The 19,929-nt window shown below is 45.4% G+C and overlaps 1 protein-coding gene across 1 annotated transcript in view; it reads right to left on the bottom strand.

The window, feature by feature from the left end:
• TECRL (trans-2,3-enoyl-CoA reductase like) overlaps positions 1–19,929 on the bottom strand; it is a 59,392-nt gene that overhangs the window by 16,414 nt on the left and 23,049 nt on the right. Inside the window, exons 3-4 of the mRNA XM_009683758.2 lie at positions 8,962–9,006; positions 7,518–7,621 (exon numbers count right to left, since the gene is read on the bottom strand). Of these exons, the coding sequence (XP_009682053.2) occupies positions 7,518–7,621; positions 8,962–9,006 (149 nt within the window). The remainder of the gene's footprint in view (positions 1–7,517; positions 7,622–8,961; positions 9,007–19,929) is intronic.

The raw sequence follows: 19,929 nt of genomic DNA, 5'->3' as shown, positions 1-19,929 counted from the left end.
CTGGGGAGGATGACTGCATCATTTTAGCATCATCTTTAAACCTTCACCTTTTTAAATTTTTTATTATTTTCTTCTGCTGCAAAAATCCTTAAGAGCAGTTTTGCATCGGGTAGGAAAATTCGTCAGGGCTACTTGACTATGCAATGATTTTTGTTCCAGTTCTCATGTAGCAGCTACCAGGTCTAGCCTACAAAACTGGTATTTATTGCAAATACCAGAGGTAGGGATGGATTCGCTGTAGGATTTCATAGGCACATGGGGGCTGCCTTAGGGAGGACAGCTCCGGGAGCAGGGGAGTGAACAGCAACACACACTGCTTCACCCTGAGCTAGTCCTATGCTTCCTCTGGGGGAGAAGGGGGAGAAAACACAGCTCCATCCTCTCTCTTCTCCTAAGCCTGAGCTGTCTGAAACCACCGGTGTGGCATCAGACCACTTCATACTCGGGGCAGGATTCTTCCCTAAGAGCACATGCCTTTGCATATTCCCTACTCAAAATGGAAAATTCACCGCTAATCACAAATGCTTTTCTTACGACTTGCATATATGTGTGTGTGTGTGTGTATATATGTGTGCATGTGCGTGTATATATATGAAATCTATACATATATTCAGTGAAGCACTCAAGTGCTGTTTGTAACCAAACACCAAGGTGAACTCAGATTTGCTGCCAAATCTTTACAGGGCTTTGAAAGTGTTTTGAAATCTGGCCTATAATGAGTATCGTTTTAAGATCTGTAGCCATCATCTGCCATGTAGACACCTAAATGAAACGGCACTTTTAAAACACCTTTTAAACACTAACAACCTCAGCTCGCCCTTCCACAGTGCTTTTTGTCTAGAAGCCACAAAGCACTTTGCAAAAGAGGAAAATTCTGTTATTTTCTTGCCACAGATCTGGAAACTGAGACGCAGAGAAATTCAGTGACTTACCACGGTCACCAGACGAGGTGGACAAAGCAGCTCGCTCTGCCAGACGCTGGTTCGCTCACCTCTTTGTGCTCTCCTTACCCCCAGAATGGCTGGGCAGAACTTCTCCACACGTCATAATTTTGCCAAACATAGACATGTTGGAGGGACTGAAACTACTCTCAGATTTGGGTAGAGTTTGACCAATGGTCTATCTGTGTAGTTCCTCTGAAAACAGATAGGGCAGAGGCTTTTCTTACCGGTACCGTACATGGAGTAGCCCCTTGTTCCTGTAGGAGCAGGATTGTTGTGCCTGAAGCAGCAAAACCTCGAGGGTATCAATATAAAGACTGATGCATAGCCTTTGCTCAACAGCAGCTAAACATTCGCCTCCCTTAGAATTAATCTTATAAGCGCTTCCCTAACTCCCTTTGCTGCCTGAAGAGTTGTCATGCTGGCATGGTTCATCGTGAGCTTGTGGCATTCGTTGCCGAGATCAAGGGAAATAATTGCAACGCTCTGCTTGGCCTTATTAGAAGCAGCATCTGAGGAAGCCCAATCAGCCAGTTAGGCAGTTTCAGCAAGAGCGAGGGCTCCTCTTCCCTTATCAGTTGATTTCATGCTGCCACTGGGCAGTAACAAAGAGCAAAAACTTTTATGTGGCCCAAGGCAGGGCACAAACAATATAAAACCGTGGCAAGAAATCAGGCCAAAGCAAGCTGTTCTCTCCTGATAATCATGGAGGTTGAAAACTATTAGACTTAATTAAATGAAAAATAAAACAGATCTTGTGTGTGTAGTTTGCCTTTGTGAAAGGTTACAGCGTTTTGAAAGTTCATAGCATTTGACTCTGATAGCTGAGGACTTGGCCAGCTGCACCAAGGTAGAGCAACATTTATTGTGTGTAATAGTGTGTGTCCAGGCAGACATCTCTGCCAAGTACCAACGGTCAGCTGTAGAAAAGAGGTGTTTTGCGCTACAAATAATTCTAATCGGAAAAGTGGCTGTGGAGGAAATAGTGACTTTTTTTTTTACCTGGAGATGATCTTCTAGGATCAAATTCTCTATCAATCCAAGTAGTTTAGAGATGAAGAAACATTTGGGCAATTCCTTCTCTTTGGGACTTTGTGTTGTAGTCGTTCTTAAGCTGCTCACAGATTTACACAAAATCACATGTTTTTTTTCTCTGGCAATGCCGCAAAGTCTTCTGCGTACCCACATCTCCATAACCATGTGTTATTTAGTTTGGGCGGTCCTGTCCCACAACTGCAGTTGAACTGGCCACAAAATATGCAAGCTCTGATGTGTGTCCACTGAAAAATATATTTACTGACATTGTTCGCTGATGCATCCTACAAACCCTCAGCTGTCTCTCTTACCTTGACCTCAAATTCCTTCCTAAGCAACGACCAAACAGATTTTCTACATCTGTCATCTTCCTACTGACCGCAGAGTTTGAGGGGACTCCCAGCCCTCCTCTGCCTCCAAATTCCTCAAATCCGGTCTTTCTTCTTTTATTATTTTATTTATTTAGGTTCTTTATTTATTGCATTGTCTGTGCTTCTTCCTAGATCTCGTCAGGAGGTTATAAACCTTTATCAAAATCTCTTCTCCCGTTGTCAAAGAAAGGAAAGTGTCCTAAGCTGTTGCTGAGAAGCACGCTGTGACCCAAGTGCTCTCCTCCCCCTGAGAGAACAGGCACACCTGATTATTCAGTCCAGCACGAGTTTCCCCACAAGCAGTAGAAAAAGCAAAGTTTCAAATATGGATCTCTTGCCGTCTTGTTCATTTTCCACAGTCTCTAACTTGGTGATAAGATCACTTGCCAGCCAGGAGGGAAAAGACCAATTAGTGAAAACATGAGTTTTAGACTTCTAAGATATTAAGGAGTATTAGTCTCTACATTTCTAAATTGAGCTGAATCTTAATTAATTGAAAACATTGAAATTATTCCAGGAAAATGATGTAAAATATAATTTCAAACCTATTAAAAACAGTTCTGTTTTTCAGCTAGCTCTCTGATATGCACTAGCAGAAGTCTGTTGAAGTGGTAACTCAGATCAAAGGCTTTTCTGTGATTATTTATTGTTTGCATCAGGGCTGTGTGGAAGCAGAGTCAAATAGGGAGGGTTTAGAGTGAGTGTGTGTGCGCAGAGTGTATGAACACAAAAAGAATTTACAGCCCAAGTAACTATAATCTAAGGAAATGAAGCAGTTTGGCTGCCAGCTTCAGTATTTTCAGGCTCCCAGAAGTCAAGGTATTTAAGTAATCCCTAATTTTCATTTACAGTTACAAAAAATATTTATTTACTAAAGTACTGTGTTTCAGGGTTAATCCTTCTTACGGAATTCAGAGACTTGGAGGTAAAATATATTTTTCACACTTCTGTGCTATTTTCTCAGTTCTATTTTGATTGTTCTGGCAGCTTGCCCTGGGAGCAACTAGACAACAGAAGCTGAAAAAGTAGGAAGTGCAATCACTGCTCAAATGAGGAAAGCTTTAACAGAAGTCCGAATTTAAACAGGAAGGATGGCTTTCTTTTTCCTTTTGACAACAGCAGTAATGTGTATTCTTAGGAGTAAAATGCCAGCCACATTTCAAAAAGTCACCTATTACATTGCAACGTATAAGAAGGGGGGTCTCTTTCAAAGAAACTTAGACCCAGAATTGGATAGACATTAAATAAAAACTCATCATCCAGCAGTGGGAATTTCAAACACCCCTGGGGGTGCAATTTTTGCAGGAGACACATAGAGAGATCTGTAAACTCAGCTCCCATTAGTATCTCTGCAGCATCAGTCAGCAAACCTGAAGTACCCCCTGCCAGGCAGGGTAAAAGAATTGATAAAGCTTGCACAGAAGTAAATTACATGTTTTGGCTAATATTTGTTTTATAAAAGAGAAGGTAGGACAGGAAGGGATCTAACAAAAGCCACGATGTGAAGAGACTGTTTTTTGCCCTAAAAAACCTTCTGGGGATGAGCCATGGGCACCTGAATTCTTCTAAAAGAACCAGCTGCATTCGGGCTTCCACCCATGTTATCCCGTGTTTGTCAAAAGGAGGTTGACTTCTAATTGCTCCAGTGGAGGACAGCTGCAAATCCTTCACCCCGATTTGTCCTCCTTCAGAGCAACCCAACCGCTAGAACTAGTGAAAACCGGGTGAGCTGGTTTGGGGGCTGTGGTACAGTCTGAGCTCTCAGCAGATGTCTGGCCTCTCGCACCACAATGCACCAAACAGATTTTGCTCAGTGTGCAACCGCACGTGAAAAAGGCAGAAGCTGCAAAGGAAACATCCTTCCTCTGAAGTGGCAACCTTCAGCGGAAAGGCAGAGTAGAGAATGGGGGACAACAAAGTCTTGAGTCACCATGGTAAAATCTGGCAAGGACTATAAATCAGAGATTAGGCATGCTCCAAAAGGGAAGCTGGAGTTTGTCAACTCAAAAGGTGCTGCTAGACTCAAGGATCCAAACTGTTTGTTCTCTTAGGAACAGACAACCGTTTTGATCTTTTATTTTACAACATGCCTGGAGAGGGTACTGCTCCCCCTCAAGTGGGTACCACCTTCTCCTCTCCTGTCCTTTAAAAAAACACGAGCTGCTGTTAGTGTAAATCCTCAAGAGAAGACTTGGTGTTCTTGTTCCTCAAGCAGGCATTTCATGTGAGATGCCGACTGAAGTCAAAAGCCCCAGGACACTAGGAGTTCAGACCCACCTCTGTGCTTAGCTTTTCCCCCAGCCAGATCCACGCTCGCTTTGGAGCACCAACAAATCTCCATGTGCTTCTGTGTCTATTTTTGGACTACAGACCTGAACGTGGCGTTCTGAATCTGGCCCTTTCTACCTCAGCTATCATTTTGCTGACAAGAGATAAGACTATTTTTATCCCGTGCCTTGTTTATTGAGATGTCAACCCTTTAAATCAGAAGCGTCCCTCACTGCGTGCATAAATCTTCTGGAGGAGCAAGGGGGTTTGAACGGGAGCTCTAAGCACGGTAAAATAGCAGTGAAACTATACATCCTGTGGAAAAATACATTTTTGATTGCTATTGTTAAAATACGGTTTTTCCATGCGCTTCTCCTCTATGGCTATAGACTAGCTATAAAGTCTCTGAGTGTTTAAACTAAATGACATGGCTAAGAAAAAGACATCTCTCACTGAGAACTGAGACAATTTAGGATATGGAGCAGAATGGGATAAGATGAATATTCAGAAACTTACGGCGCCAACTTCCTACAGAGATTAAATCATAAAAAAAATGCCGCCACCTGCAGTATCAATGCCTAGTCATAACTGTACTATTTATAATGGGATATTAAGCTGTAGTTATGTTACTGTCTTAGGCTACATAAACTACCACGAAAGGAGAGTGTAAATAAGGTTCTTGCAGATTACTCTAGTTGTAGCGAACATGAGACAGCATTACTCACGCTTGCTGCTCTGCAAGGAAATTCCCCGTTTGTTGTTCTACGGGAGATAATGTTAAAATGCCGGAGAGACGGTGGGATGAGTTGGGGGAAAACAGGACACCAACTAGCATCAATCAGTATGGCCCTATGGATGTCAGTGGAGCAAAGCCTCAGCCTTGGTAAGCTGACAAATCTGCACTGAAACAGGTAGGTCTTGCAATGCGAGCTGGTCTAACGCCACTGAAGTAAGCTGCTTGACACCACCTGGGGGTTTGGGCCCTGTGTTAGAACTGGGAAGGCAAGATATAGGTCGTGGTCTTACTCACGGGGCTAAAACTCCCCAGAGCGTGTGTTTCTAGGGGCTAGCTGGAGAGTGAGAAAAGCATGGGACCTGGAGCCGGACAGGTGGGTAGGTCACCTTATAGTGCTGGTCCAGAAGCTGCCATTGCCCAAGGTCAGGACAGCTTCTAGCTGTAACATCCACCTCAAACACACTGGCTATTTGATAAGGAGCTGTAGAATAGCATGTCTGTTCTTTAAGTGTCTTGTAGGAGTGCTTACTAACCCATCGTGACTGCTATCTGACTGGGACAGTGGGAAGATCAGATCGTGCCCTGCTGTGTTACCCCTTCAGCAATGGAGGAAGTAAGGATCTACAAAGCGCCCTGCCCCTATCCTCTGAGCACAGAGGTTTCTTCCTCTCTTAGAAGCACAATACAGGAAAGGGCAATGAAATGCTCTTTTGCTGTTTACCAGCCCCGTGCTTGGGCTGCACAGGAAGTTTGGAGTAGGTTTGGGCTGTCCAGGTTTTGGAGGGCTGGACTGGAGAAAAGATAACCAGTGTTTTGCCCTCTCTGCTGGGAACTCCAAGCAATGTGAACTGCTCGGAGTCCACACGCTGCCCTGCAGGACATCCACACTGGTGCCAGGGTCTCTTTGCAGACGAGGTTGGCAAGAGCTGTTGCATACCGACTGGTGAAAGGAACCCGTGTGTCAACTGCGAGCTGCTCGAGGATGAGGCACTCGGCAGCCTGTCAGTGGGCCATGTGGTCACCCCAGGTGAGCAAGGGTGGGATCTGTGAGCTGCCGCTGGTGTGAGTCTATTCATTTGGCCCACAGCCATGACAACAGTTAGGAATTATTCAGTTACTTCGTTAAAAGAATTGTAAGCAACTGACCATGGTTTTCAAATGCTGTAAATAATCATAGCGTGGCTTTTATGACTTTCCAGACCGTGTAGTTCTATCTTACTCATGTTTCTCATTGTAGAAATCAGGAATCCCATTTCCTAACGTAGGTTTGTGGGCTGTGTTGCCCCTTACAGCTGTATCTTGTTATCCCAGCTAAAGCGGTACACAAAAACATGCTAGGTCAGTCCAGTAGTGAGACTACTCTGAGCTCGAACACCAATATGCGCTGTAGGAAAGGTCTCTTCACGTCCCCTTCCTTCACTGTCCCCTCAAGCCTTTCTAGCAACTTCTGTCTTTAGCCTGTGTTCGCTTCATCTGTGTATGGCATCTGGCACAGCGGAGCCCTGAAGGTCCGAGTCCCCCCCAGCCTGGTTCGTGTGGAACGTGTTGTCTCTCCCCTGCCACCCTGACCAAATAACAGAAGTCCAAAGGCAAAGCAGACCGTGATCCTACCCACAGCACGATACCGGTGTTGCTGCTCCTGGCGGGTGCTTTTGTTTGACAATCGAGGTTTGACAGCGAGATTAAGAAGTTTTGTGACGCCTGAGCCTGGCTGGGCATCCTTGGCCCTGCCGTTGGGTGAAGAAAGGAGTCAGGCGTCTCCATCCGATAATTTCCCTGTTTCAGTAAAAGGATTAGCAGCAATCCGTCTTTTGTTTTTAATAGCCTTCCAGGCTAAAAGCTGAGGAGCAATGCAGTAAATGAATGTATTTGGCTGCAGATCCTGTATAGGCATGTCACCCCGAGATAAGCTAAAATTGTTTTTAAAAATTGATTTTTTTCCCTCAGGCGATATTGTTATGTCCACCTTCTCATCTTTAATTGGATATCTGAGTTAGCACATTGGTAACTTGGCTCACTATCAATTTAGTTCCGTTTTGACTGCTGATGAAGTAATTACACCATTTGACATGGGGAACGACAGGCCGAGGAAGCTGAAGTAATTTGATCCTAAAACATATTATACGTTAAGATGTATCGTTTTGATTGTTACAAGGACATACTTACTGTGGTCCAACTGACCTGCTGACCCAGGTCTGTAAAATACAGCGTGATGATGGAAGAAACTGCAAGGCTTTGAATGCTAATGGAATCCTTCAAATAGGGCCCATCTGTAACGATAAGGAGGCAAAAGGAAATGGCGTGAGCAGCACATATCCTTTCAGCGACTCAGCTAAAGCGTAGGCTGCGCAATTAATGGTCAAGGAGTTAAAGCATTTTTTCCAATTTGCATTGCACTCTAGTGACTGTGCCTTAATGTAAAAGAGACAAGTTGCGCTCCGATTCATTTAGGTAACTTGCTTCGTATGCTCCAGGTTTGCAGCTTAGAGCATTTGTACGAGAATTATTCTCTCCTCGTTTTAACCAAAGCTTGAGGATGCCGTGACACTGGGCAGCAACGCACAGCGATTATAGATGCTATCTCCGTTAATCTAGAACATTTGAGACCTGCCATTGCAATCACACAGGCGATTTCATAGAGCACTTCTGTCATGCAAGACTAATGGGAAAGCAGATGCTAGGCAGCGTCTCTGTCATTGGTATCTTTCGATAGTTTTTGCCTGAGCATTTGCATTCTCAGGCTCTCTCACGATAGGTGGCACCACCACGATGAATGCAACCTTTTCTTGGGCAAAGGCCCGCAGCCCAAGATTGTGATGTCAGCGGCCTGACCTAGGCAGACCCTGTGGGTTTGGGCATTATCGACCCCTTTTTACAGAATTCTGAGCCATCTGCTTCCTGTTCTGCTGAACCCGAAGCGTACCAGGAACAGCACAGAATACTAATGTCTAGTCCTCTTTTTGCAGACAGGCAGTGAGCTGGGCATTAGGAAACCTCGACAGCCACTGGCATGGGGTATTGCCGTGGCCACTGGCATGGCCGCAACACTTCTTTCTCTTTTCCACTTCAAAGAGAGTGTCTCCTTTTCGGTATGTGTCTGTTCACTACTTAAGTCACTGAGGGTGCTAAATCCTACCAGGTGCTGAGTCCTCATTTCCTGGGGTTCTACAAAGCTGTTTGTCCATAGACAAAATGGCCTGGACATAGGGTGCCTGGCAGCTCCACCTCCCATTGCCACATCTGCCAAGACCTGGTGAATTGGCACAAAAAAAGAGGCCATATCCTGCAGCCACTTGTGTCTTCTGATGACGCTTTCTGAACAAGGATTATAACTGACATTGCAGAGGGTTGGTTTTTCCACAAATGGTTTTGCGTTAAAAAACTGCCCGTCATCATTATTCCATCAGATGCTCTGTTCTGAAACATTTTTATAAGCAGTGGTTGTGAAAATCATCAGATTCCTTTATTGATGGGGATGCCAGTAAGTTGATCATGGATATCAATTAATGAAAAAGTGTTAATCTCTAGAGAGCAATATCATTAGGAGGAGACCTTAACACAAGCATAGTAGTATGTGAGAGGTCTGTTTGACATGCACGTGAATACTTACTGCGTTCCAGTTGCAGGCCAACACGGGAAGGGTACCACTGGGGACCTGTTCAGTTCACAAAGAATTACAGTTAATTTCGTGGTGGAGGATCTAAATTTGTCTTTTTCTTAGCTGATAGCTACAAATGTGAGGTGAGAAATCCTTCCTGTGGGCCTCAGCTATAGAAGGCAAATGCAAGAGAAAGTAGTAGGAACACACAGTACGTAAGGTTGGAGCAGAAATCCCTTTTCCCCATTCTTGAGTGTTGAATGGGACAATCTCAATGCTGACTGCTCTGTTAGCACATGAAAAATGCAGTGTTGCGTGTGAATGCCCAAGTTTCATGGAATAATTGCTGCTAGGGACTACCTAAAGAGAGGACACTGTTTATTACTATATTTGTGAAAACTCCTTACTAAACGTGGTCAGTCCCCCTGCTCTGAGATGCTTTTTCTACAGTCTGGGCTGAAGGATTTGGTGTTTTCTGTCAGGGAACCAAACCACACTGATCCCTTTTCAGTGAAATTTACAGGGAAGAGAAAAGGGATGCGTTTCTCCTCCTATAAAACAAAAGTCTTCTCATTTTCGGCTATTGGTTGATGGGTCAAATCTTTTCATGTTTATCATTAAAATATTGTTTTTGTGCTCGTTTTCTCCTGTCCGGAAAATCCAGTTTTCCATTGGAAGGAGGAACAAAAGCAGTGGTACCAAGGACTGCTTTTTTTTTTTTTTCTTCCTTGTGAATTGCAGTACAGAAACACTTTGGCTTGAATTCTGAGAATACTGCCACATTCTTGCACCTGAAGAAATTTCCCAGGTTTGGATTTTCCCTGAGGTCACCGTCATGATTCTGTGTATGGTTAGTGGAAAGGTATTCATGCAGAAAACGCGTCTGTATCTGGATATGTCCCAATAGCTCTTTGCACCCATATATTGGAAGAGGTTGGAACCACCTCTTCAAAATACCGCTCTGGCCCATGCTTTCTAACATATATAGCAAAACAATTTGAACAGTAAGCTGGCAACCAGTTAGGAAAGCTGCAAAGGTACAACTCCCATTTAGGAATATAGAGCCTGACTAGGGTCACACAGCTAGCACTAGTCCGTAATTGGGGATGTGCCATCAATAATCCCATTAGACAGACCAATAGCAAGACAAAAAGCAGAGGCTTCAGGTAGCTAGTACTGCATGAAGGTAGGTATGAGTTCCCTGATATCCATCGACTTAAGGGAGTTTCCTAGAAGTAGCCTTTTATGTGGTCTAGTTTGAAGGTTGTTCCTAAATATGCAATAGCATCTGGCAGTTGTCCTTGATTTGGGATGGAGACCTGTCAAAGTGTTTGGAGAGGGACAGTTCCCCAGCCGCTCCTGGGGCTCTCCATGTCACAGCAAATGCCAGAGCAGGCCCGCAGAAATAGCGATGGCTGCTCAAGCTGTTATCTTGTCCAGCCCCCTTATGCAGGGGGCTGTGCCCCTACAGCTGTGCTGTCAAAATGGACAAGGTTAGCACCCATCCTTTGCATTGCAAACACATGTAGCTTAGCTTAGCTTAACCCTCTCGCCCGCTTCAAATTGCTGGAGGTTGTTTGGGCTGGCCTGGAAGACTTGGCGCTAGAGCAGATTGAGGAGACCTTACACGGCCCCCGGTGTTGACTGTTTGGGGACAGCAAATTCTGACAGAGGGAAGTGAAGAAGTAGCTACAGCCTCACCCCCACCCCACCACCCCCAGACATTTCTACAGCATCTGTCTTTGTGTCCTTTGACAGGCCTTAAAACAGTAGACAGCCTGAAAGATTGGCTTTGTCTTTTCAAATCCAAGTCTGGGTGAAATTGGTTGAATACAGCCACGTTCTTCTTCAGACTTGTGTTAAAATTGTTAGTATTCCTGTATGTAAGATACTTGTATTCCCATACTTTAAACAAATGGAAAAAATTCTTCACAATGAGTGTGGTCAAACATGGGAACAGGTTACTCAGAGAAGCTGTAGGATCGTTATTCTTGGAGGCAGTCAGAACTCAACTGGAGAAGACCCTGAGTTATCTTACATAACTTTAAGGTTGGCCCTGCTCAGAGTAGGAGCCTGGACCAGATACCTCCAGAGGTTGCTTCCAACCTAAATTATTCCACGATCACCGCGAAAGCTTGTTCCCCACCCTAGCTGCCAGGTGGAGAGGCAGGGAGCTGTATAGTGTGCGCTGTGCCCTAACGTGCCCGAGTGGGACCCAGCACGCTCTCATTTCAAAAGCACCCCGGGCCCAAGGCGAGTTTTGTAGGCAAGACCAGGCAGTGGATGAACCTGTGAACCAGGGCTTATAGCAGGAGGGGAGGCCGCCTATCCATCAAGTCACAAACATTTTTTCAAGGCACCACAACGGTGCATGGCTATTAAAGATAACATAAAGAAGCAGGAAGGAAGATGTGATTTGCTCCAGGACAGCAGATATCAATAGTTATTTGGGAGCCTGGAGCACAGTGTACTTGCGTGAAATTGGAATCTTCCTCCCTGCCCCCCCTATATGATGGTATGTTTCAATAAAAGCCAATTTACCTGATCCTGCGGCAGTGTGCTTTGAGGTATGGTGCATAATCTTCACAAGGGCAACCAGAGGTTGTGCGTTTAGGCACGTCATCCCTTGTTTTCAGTGCTTTAGCCTCAGTACACCATTATTTTCAAGCGTGCTCAAAGATTTAGGCAGGTGGAAGTCTGCGCCTTTGCTGCTGCTCATTTGTGGTGACCTTGGGCAAGGTGTTGCACCACTGTCCCTGCTCCTCAGGCCATCCTTGGGCTGCGGTGCGTACTTTGCTGGAGGGACCTGGCATTAGCTGTTGGGATGTGTTTCTTCTCAGCATTTAACTTGGGGCGGGGGGAGGACACTGAGTAATGTTGAGTGAAAACGCTCTGCGAAAGGGGTGGGAGAACTCATCTAAGTGCGCTGGTCTCAGTATGAACACAAAGGTCTCCTGCTTTCAGTCTTTACTGGCAGCAGAGTTTGGCTAGTCGGTTCCCGAGTCGTAGCGCTCACTGCACACAGAGATGTAGCTGCAGCTGTGTGCAGCATTTGAGGGCCTCTCTGCACTCCCATGTCCGGCAAAGCTCCCTTTGCTTCCAGTTGAAACTGGGGACTTCTCTTTTCCAGGGATTTTTTTTTTCCTATAGAGTATACTTCCCAGTTCATTCTTCATTAGCACTTTGCCTTGGTGCCTTTTGCAGATATTAAATGGCAAGCCAAGAGCGTAGGTGACTGCTGTTTATGTTGTGACTCCTGAGGAGTAAAAAATCAGGCATGTATTCATACTTATTATTTATTTGCTAACGTTATGACAGTGCATCAGAGCTCAGCCATGAGCTCCACATGGTCGTCAGTAGATCGTATTCCTCTAGGTGGTCCCTTGTGAGTCATTTAGATCCCTTACGCAGGGAGTCGTGGTTTTGGCTATGTGCTTCACGCTTGGAACAAAGTTGTAAAAATAGCTAACATTGCAACACACACGTATCTCTCATGATTTTTGACTTGAAAAATGCAGAGGCAGGCTGACCAGAACATAAGAATGGTCATGATGGTTCAAACCAGGGGTCTGTTAACCCAATATCATGTCCCTCCAACAGTGGCCAAGTTTCTGATAACGCCTAATAGAGCAGCGTCTTCTTTAGAGACAGATGTTGTGGTTTCTCCATCGTATTTCTTAGATTTCTAGCGTTTGGGTAGAACAGCTTTAGTTTCTTTCTCAGCAGCCTATTTAAATAGCTATCAAAACGGCTTCCTGGTTTTCCATCTCCTGTTTAATTATGTCTATCCTCTTGACTTATCCTTCGCTTGAGGGTACAGAACGTTTGTTTCTATGTCTTTAAAACCATCACCCCCAACTGCATGCACATATGCACCTGAGAGCGTTCCCCGTTCCCCAGCTGAAAGGCACAGTCACAGAGGCCTCAATTTTTAAGCGTCACCATCTTCCTTCTCCTACAATTCAGACAGCGTTCCTTGTATGTGTACAAGGTCCCTTTATTCTGGAAATGCAAGTGATTCATGATGAGTATTAACCTTTTTACCTTATTCCATCTTCTCAGCCAGTAATTTGTTCCAACTTTGTAAAATATTTCAGTCCAAAACAGAAGAGGCCATTTATTGTAGAAAAATAGTGAAAAAATTTTAATGCTATAACCTTAAAGCGTATTAATTTTCATAGCAAGATGATATTTCCTTGGAAAGTGACTCTCTTTACAATTTTTAATATTCTGTTCTAAAAAAAATGAATGAGAGAAGTTATTTGTTGTACCTGTCAGTATTTAGAATAAAAATTAAAACATAAGCAAGATAACGTGTTAGAGAAGGATGTATAAGAAATGGCAGCCACCTTTAATTTGACCATTTCCAACGAATGAAATCACCTGGTAATACTGGATGCGAATAGGAGATGTGGGGCTATTAAACACCCACCCAAACACTTCCGAAATGACAGCCTCAGCTCCATGCCCGGTTGCCAATACTAGTGTGCCAAGATGGGTCGTCTGCATCTAGCGTGTCCTGTTATATAGTCTTCAGTCTTTTGTTTTCAGCTGATGGATATGTTACATGGTCCTCTGCTGCTAAGTGCAGGATGTGGTGGTCAAATTTGCCCACACGATTCAAATTGACTTTAATGTGTGCTCCACAGCTTAAATACCACAGGCGGTTTTGAATATCTAACAACTAAGAAATCTAAGCAAGTGCTAGGTATTTTCCAATAGTTATGAAATTGAAGGGGTCTCTAATTTTTACTGTGTTTCCTAAAGTTCCTTTTATGAAAGTTCTGTAGTGCACTGCCTGATTTAGAGCAAATTATATGATCAAATGGCCATTTGTTACAAAGTATTTATGAAGCTGAATTAGCCTGTATGAGAGCAAAGGTAAAAACATAGTGAGGACCTCCTGTGCGGGGAAATGAGATACGTTCCTTAGGATGCAGCTCTGCAAAAGGTATTCCTCTGGGGAATTAGGAGTCTAGGAATTGCAAAGTGGAGCTGACGGACAGTGGTCGGAGATAATTAGCGGACTGACTTTCCATGAATGGCTGATTTTATTATCCGTTAAACTGTTTGCTTCTCATTGTATTTCACCACTCATGCATCTCTAATAACAAATAGGCTAATAATTACAGGCCATACCTGCTGTGATATGAATAGGATGATATGAACAACAAAATTACTGTAATTAATCAGCAGCAGCATATTGTTAAAATTTGCAGAAATACAGGAAGTTCTGGGTAACACGGTGGCACCAGCATGCCCGTATATGATCGCAAAAAGCTATGCACTAGCTGAGAAATGTAACAGCACTTGCTCAGGTGAACTGGGCATGGCTGAACTACATTCACCTTAAACCGGATTGCAGATATGATACTTGATAGGCAGCAATAAAGAGAGGTAGCTAGGAAAGATTCACCTAATAACGCGTGTAGAGAGGGTGTTTTCTGGTGTAATAGAGAGAGAGAGAGACAGACAGACGTTACTCTGACACATAGATTGTGTGAAAACTAACTTGGCAAGGTCTTTCCCTGACAAGCAGATGCTGAACAAGTACAGTTGCTCCCTGTCCGTGACCTTGAACAGCAGCAGTCATAAATCCTGTTTTGCTTGGTGTTAGCGGACGTGTTTGAGCGTTCTCCGGGACGCCTCTGAGAAACCAGGAGCGGACAGAGGTATCGCTGGGCTGACAGTCGCACCCTTTGCTGGACTAGGTCTGCACACCCCCCCTTCGCTGAGCTGGCAGCAGGCGAGCAGGATGCTGAAATGACTCGAAGCTGCGGCTTTTATTTGGGAGGCCACTGTCCCTTCCTTTGGTCCCAGGCCCTCTTGGACCCGCGCAGTCGTCCGGGTCTTTCCTGCGGGGCTGCAGGTGCCCCGCTGCCGGTGCAGCACGGCTCTGCGGGATCCACCTCTTGATCGGGGGGGGGGGGGGGGGGGTGTCTTTCGTTGCGGAAGGACCTTTGGTGTGCCCTATCAGAATAACTAAAGAGAAAGACCAGCATCTTGAACTAGACCTGTGTTTTCATGGGAAGTCTGTGGAAAGAGCGGATCCAGCGTGTCCTGCCAAGTGGGGTACTAAAGTAGACGCTTTTAATGGATCTGTAGCCAGAGGTAAATCCCTTTTCTTTCTCAGCTTCTGTTTCCTCTTATCTGTTCCGCTTGTGAGCGAGCTCTCCAGGGCAGATCTCCAGCTACGTGTGTTTACAGAGGCACCTTGACCTCTGGTTGCTGTGGGGACACACACAACCGCTTTCTTAATGACGTGTGGAGTTGGGAGACGGAACACGTTTTGATTATAAACGTTCATTTCTTCCTTCTAGTTTTTCTTGTATGTAAATGCAGCTAGCTGCAAACACACTACTTGCGCCGGGAGAGCAAGCCGTGAGCAGGCTAATTTGATGCCTCCGGGCATTTGCTCAGTCCAACAGAGTTAAGGACAGATGTGGCCCAGGAGCAGGCAGACGTGCATTGCCCACGGGCTGCTAAGCAAGTAAGGCCCAACCTGACAAGGTGTCTGGCCTCACGCTTCCCTTTAGCTGTCCGTTTGAGCGCTCCCTTGGACTTTCGATGCTTGAAAAGCTGTGAGCACCCATTTGCCATACGTAAAGTCGTGCCAGAGTCTCAACCTTTGCTCATGCCCGGAGCTGCTGGCACCTGAGCACAGCTGCCCAGCTCAGCACCTCCTTCCCCAGGCGTATTCCTCCTTCAAGGGCCCGATCCAGGAAGACCTTCAAAGCCCCTCTAACACGTCTCTACAGCAAGGAGCATGCTTAGCACAAATTCACCTCCTTAGGTTTTCACTGAGACAACTGTCTGCGATGAACACCTGAACTTGCTGAGGATCAGAGCGCTTCCCTCCTTCCCCTTTTTTCCCTGCAGAGCATTTCAGATTTTAGTTCTGATACAATTGGGTAATAAGGGACAAATTTCTTAAGAGTCAGCATAGTTTTTCTTAATGAAGGTCCATTGTTTTGAGCGGTAAACAGAATATTATTTGTCAGGTAAAGGTCAGTTTAGTCACTGTGAGGTTTAGCTTTCACTTTTCAAACACTTGAAAGCAACTGCGGACACTGCGAAAGCAACTTGCAGGCTTACAAGCAAGTGTGTCAGCAACATTTGTATGTTCTTTTAATATTTTTGCTACATTGTTTCTCCTTTCCACTTCAGGAAAAAAAAAAAGTGCATTTCCATTTTCCATGTGGCCTGCTGCAGAAAGTGTAATTAATTTTGATCCTTCTGTGTGGATTTGCATTTCAATTAACGCACGTGGGCAAGGGAAGGGAGTCAAGACTCACCTTTTATTTCGTTAATAGCAATCCTAGAGCAGGATACAGAGAAACAAGGAAACAGATATCCTGACAAAAACCGGCTCCGAGAGGCCGCAGTCCCCGCGGAAGGAGCGATGCAATGCCTGCGCCAGCGGAGGAGCTGCGCCCTGGCGGTGGTCTCCCTCGTCTGCTTCTCCCCCGCCAGGAGCTGGAGGAGGACCGCTCGGGGTGATATGCCGAAGATGGCTCAGACGCTCCCGTAGGCAGGGAAGAGTCCTAGCCCAGGCGCCGGCTGTTTCGTTCCTTAGTCAATTAGCTAATGAAGTATAACTGTCTTCCAGTATTTGACTGTCTAGGGGATAACTCTCTAATCTAATCAGGATGCCTCCCCTCACTAACCACTCGTAGCAGCACTTTTCCTTGTTTCTTTTGAGTCAGACGGCCACACCAACGCCATCAGCAGTTAACACGTTTGAACTGGCATCGTTTCTTCCTTCATGCAAACTGAATTCTGATAAATTCACTTGTTAGTTGCCCACGCTGGAGTTAATTCCCCACTGATAAGAGGCTTCTCTGCGAGCCACGAGGAAAAGGCGGCACAGAGCTGCCCAGCTTTGGTGGCAGACCAGACAGCAGCAAGCGAGTCAGAGACGCCGTCGTTCTCCTGTGCCCTGTTTGGGAGAGGTTTGCCGGGACCAGTTTAGTTCCCCCCATCCGGTCACCTCTAGGAGGTTGAGAGGAGGCTAGCACAGCACCCTCCATCCCCAGCCCTCCCGGCCAGCAGTCAGCCCCGGCGGCCTGTCTGCACGTCTGCCGTGCGGAAAGCAGCATAACGTCCTTAAAGTTGCTCAGCAAACTGCCCTTCCGCAGTTGTACAGACGTGGCCCAGGAGGCGTTTGATTACGGAGGTAACTGGGCAATACAACCGTTCCTATCCACGCTCCGACTCTTTGGTTTTTGAGGGATGGACGCTTCCTCCCAGCCTATACAGTGAATGCTGAAGGGCATCTGAAAACCTCTGCTGCCTCTATCCGGATGTAGTGAATTTTGTTCTGACGGTACAGAAAACTTCGCTAGACTCTGCCATGTCCAAAACTTCCCTCATATCAAGGCAGCTAGCCGGTATGTTGAGTTTGGATTCACACAGGTGCTCAGGGTATGATGGAAGGTTTATAATAGATCTTTAAAGCCTCAAGAACAGTGTCATTTTTTTAGGGATCAGAAATGTTCCTTCAATAAGGGTGGCTGCAGTCGTCTCAGTGTAAATTAGGACGCTCCTTGTCAATGGTCGCGCTGAGAGACAGTACAAGTGTCGGCTTTCTACAGCCACCACTGCTCTGATCTAATAGATACTGGGGCTGTCTCCCGAAGCTGTGCTCCTAAAAGATGAATGTATTCCAGACAACTCCCTACCTGGTAATTCTCAACTAGAGGCGGTCAGGCTTTGAGCACTTTCAGAAGTCCCGTCAGTTCGCCTCTTTGTTTGTGTTTGCTTGTTTTTAGATGTCCACAGAACAAATGAAAACGCTTTGAAAGGGGAAGCGGCGGGTGGAGCAGTGGACTTGAGCTCAGAGACTGGCTTTTCTTCCCAGAGTCTTCTGAGTGATCCAGAGCTGCCTGTGCTTCTGTTTCCCCAGATAACAGGTGAGGAGGAAGGTGCTTGGGTCCTTCATCAAACACTGGAGACTAACTGGTAGGGATAGGAATTAGTTACAGTCTAGTGTTGGTTGGCGCAGTATCGCTGGGGGAATGGAAGTAAGCAAATGCAAGACGGGGATACGGAGGCAGACGTGCAAAGGGCGATCAGGAGCAGGCACTTTGCATCCGCTAGCAGCAACGAGGGTCAGACCCTGAGCGCAAAGCAGCACAGCTTGTGAATGAGCTGCAGATCCAGAATAGCTCATACATCAACTATTTCAATGATGAATCGTTCCCAGCAGCAAAAAATTAAAGATCATTGCAATGTGGGGACAACTTAGAAAGAGGCACAGATTTCCCCTCCGCTACACTATTTTTATTGTAATAATTTGTTCAGCTTCTGTCCTTGATGCAGTGGTTTCATTAACTTGAAATAGTGGCAAATAGCAAAGGCTTCTTATTTTGGTTATGCTTAGGGTTTCTTTCCCCCAACCCCCAAACAGGCCAAAAACATAAATAAACACACAGGCTGTGAACAAGAGAGAGAGCAAACTAATGCATGAAAAATTGCCGTGAGATGGTGACACCCTTCACATATAGCACAGTCTCCTCTGGTCTCAGCCTGCTCACCTGACCCTACCTCCTGAATCACCACTCCTTGTTATCTCGCACCTTCTCTTGGCCCTGCTGAAGCCAGGAGGAGCCAGGGAAGCCACAGGCAGAGGAGACCTGTGGGAAGTCTGAACTCAGCAGCTGAAGCTGCTGCCTCTGCTCTGACCTGTCTAGCAGAGGAGACACCGGGGGCCTTGCAGTTTTTTCTCACACCCTCCTGGAGATTTCCAGGAAGGAGCTAAGTCGCTCTCGTTCTAGCGGGGGAGATTTGCTTCCTCTTCTGTTACGCCAGCACCCGTTGGACTCTCTTTCACAAGAAGTCCCCGGAGCATTTCATGCAGACGCAGTTCGTACGGCGCCCCCCAAAAGAAGCCACTGGATCTTTCTGTAGGGCCCTCTGCCCAAGTCTGATGTCCAAAGCGAGAGGAACTCCTGTCAAAAACTTGCTGTAGTTGCAGAGCACTGTTAAAGACCTGAAGTGATCTTGACCTTGCCATAATCAACAGGCATCCATGGAATTAACAGACATGAAATTTTTTTCACAAGCCGCGAACACCCCCTGGGGTTTTTATTATCTGGAATTCCTTCAGTGAACATTTAGCCCACATAAAGCTACTGGTGAACATCAGGGTAAGGCTGGAAGTCAACAGACTGCTACTCAGACAAAAATGGAATACCTGAGTTTAAATTGACCTAGGAGCTGTTCAAAAATCAAAACTACTTTGGCGTTTTCTAATAACAGTTTAGTAGGCTTTAACTCTTTGCGTCGGAGACTGCACATTCGCTAGGGCCCGGATTACTTGTACAGTGCCTTGCACTGTCCTCTTCTCAGATGAGCCCTAGGCACTACAATAAGATCCACTGTGAGTAGTAATAAGCAATTCTGATAAACAAATGTTGTTGTTTCTCATCTAGATCTGTCAATTAAATCTACTGCAAAGGCAAGAAAAGCAAAGAATCTAGCTATGAAATTTCCGTTTGTTAATGAGGCATTTAAATAGCATCTCACATTTGTTCTCCAGTTGTTTACATAGGATGTCATTTGTGATGCATTGTTAGAGCCCTGTAAATCTCAGCTGGGAACAATATCCCAGAGAGCAGGGAGGACCAGTTCTGCTTCAAGCTATGTCTCAATAGATTCACTGCCTTTTCTTTTATTATATTACTCATCTGAAATGATATCTGTAATCCTGCTAATGAAATGCAATAACATCAGACACAGCAGCTGCCAAAAAAGAGAAATCATGTGAATTTCCGTTAAAAGTTTTTGAATTGATCTTCACTTCTTCTATTGCTAGTTGAAACATCTCTGTTTTTCTGAAGGCCAGCTTATTTTTACAAGCATTGAATGGATAGCCTATCTTTTGTGCTTTAGATACTTATTCCCTCCAGTTCAATAGGTTATTAGGCAGGCATTTAAGTCCGTCTTAGTTCTGAATGTTTCTTACGGGATTCCAGCCAA

This window comes from Struthio camelus, chromosome 4 (assembly GCF_040807025.1).
Source record: "Struthio camelus isolate bStrCam1 chromosome 4, bStrCam1.hap1, whole genome shotgun sequence".
Classification (NCBI taxonomy): domain Eukaryota; kingdom Metazoa; phylum Chordata; class Aves; order Struthioniformes; family Struthionidae; genus Struthio; species Struthio camelus.
This window is presented reverse-complemented; position numbering and strand designations above follow the sequence as displayed.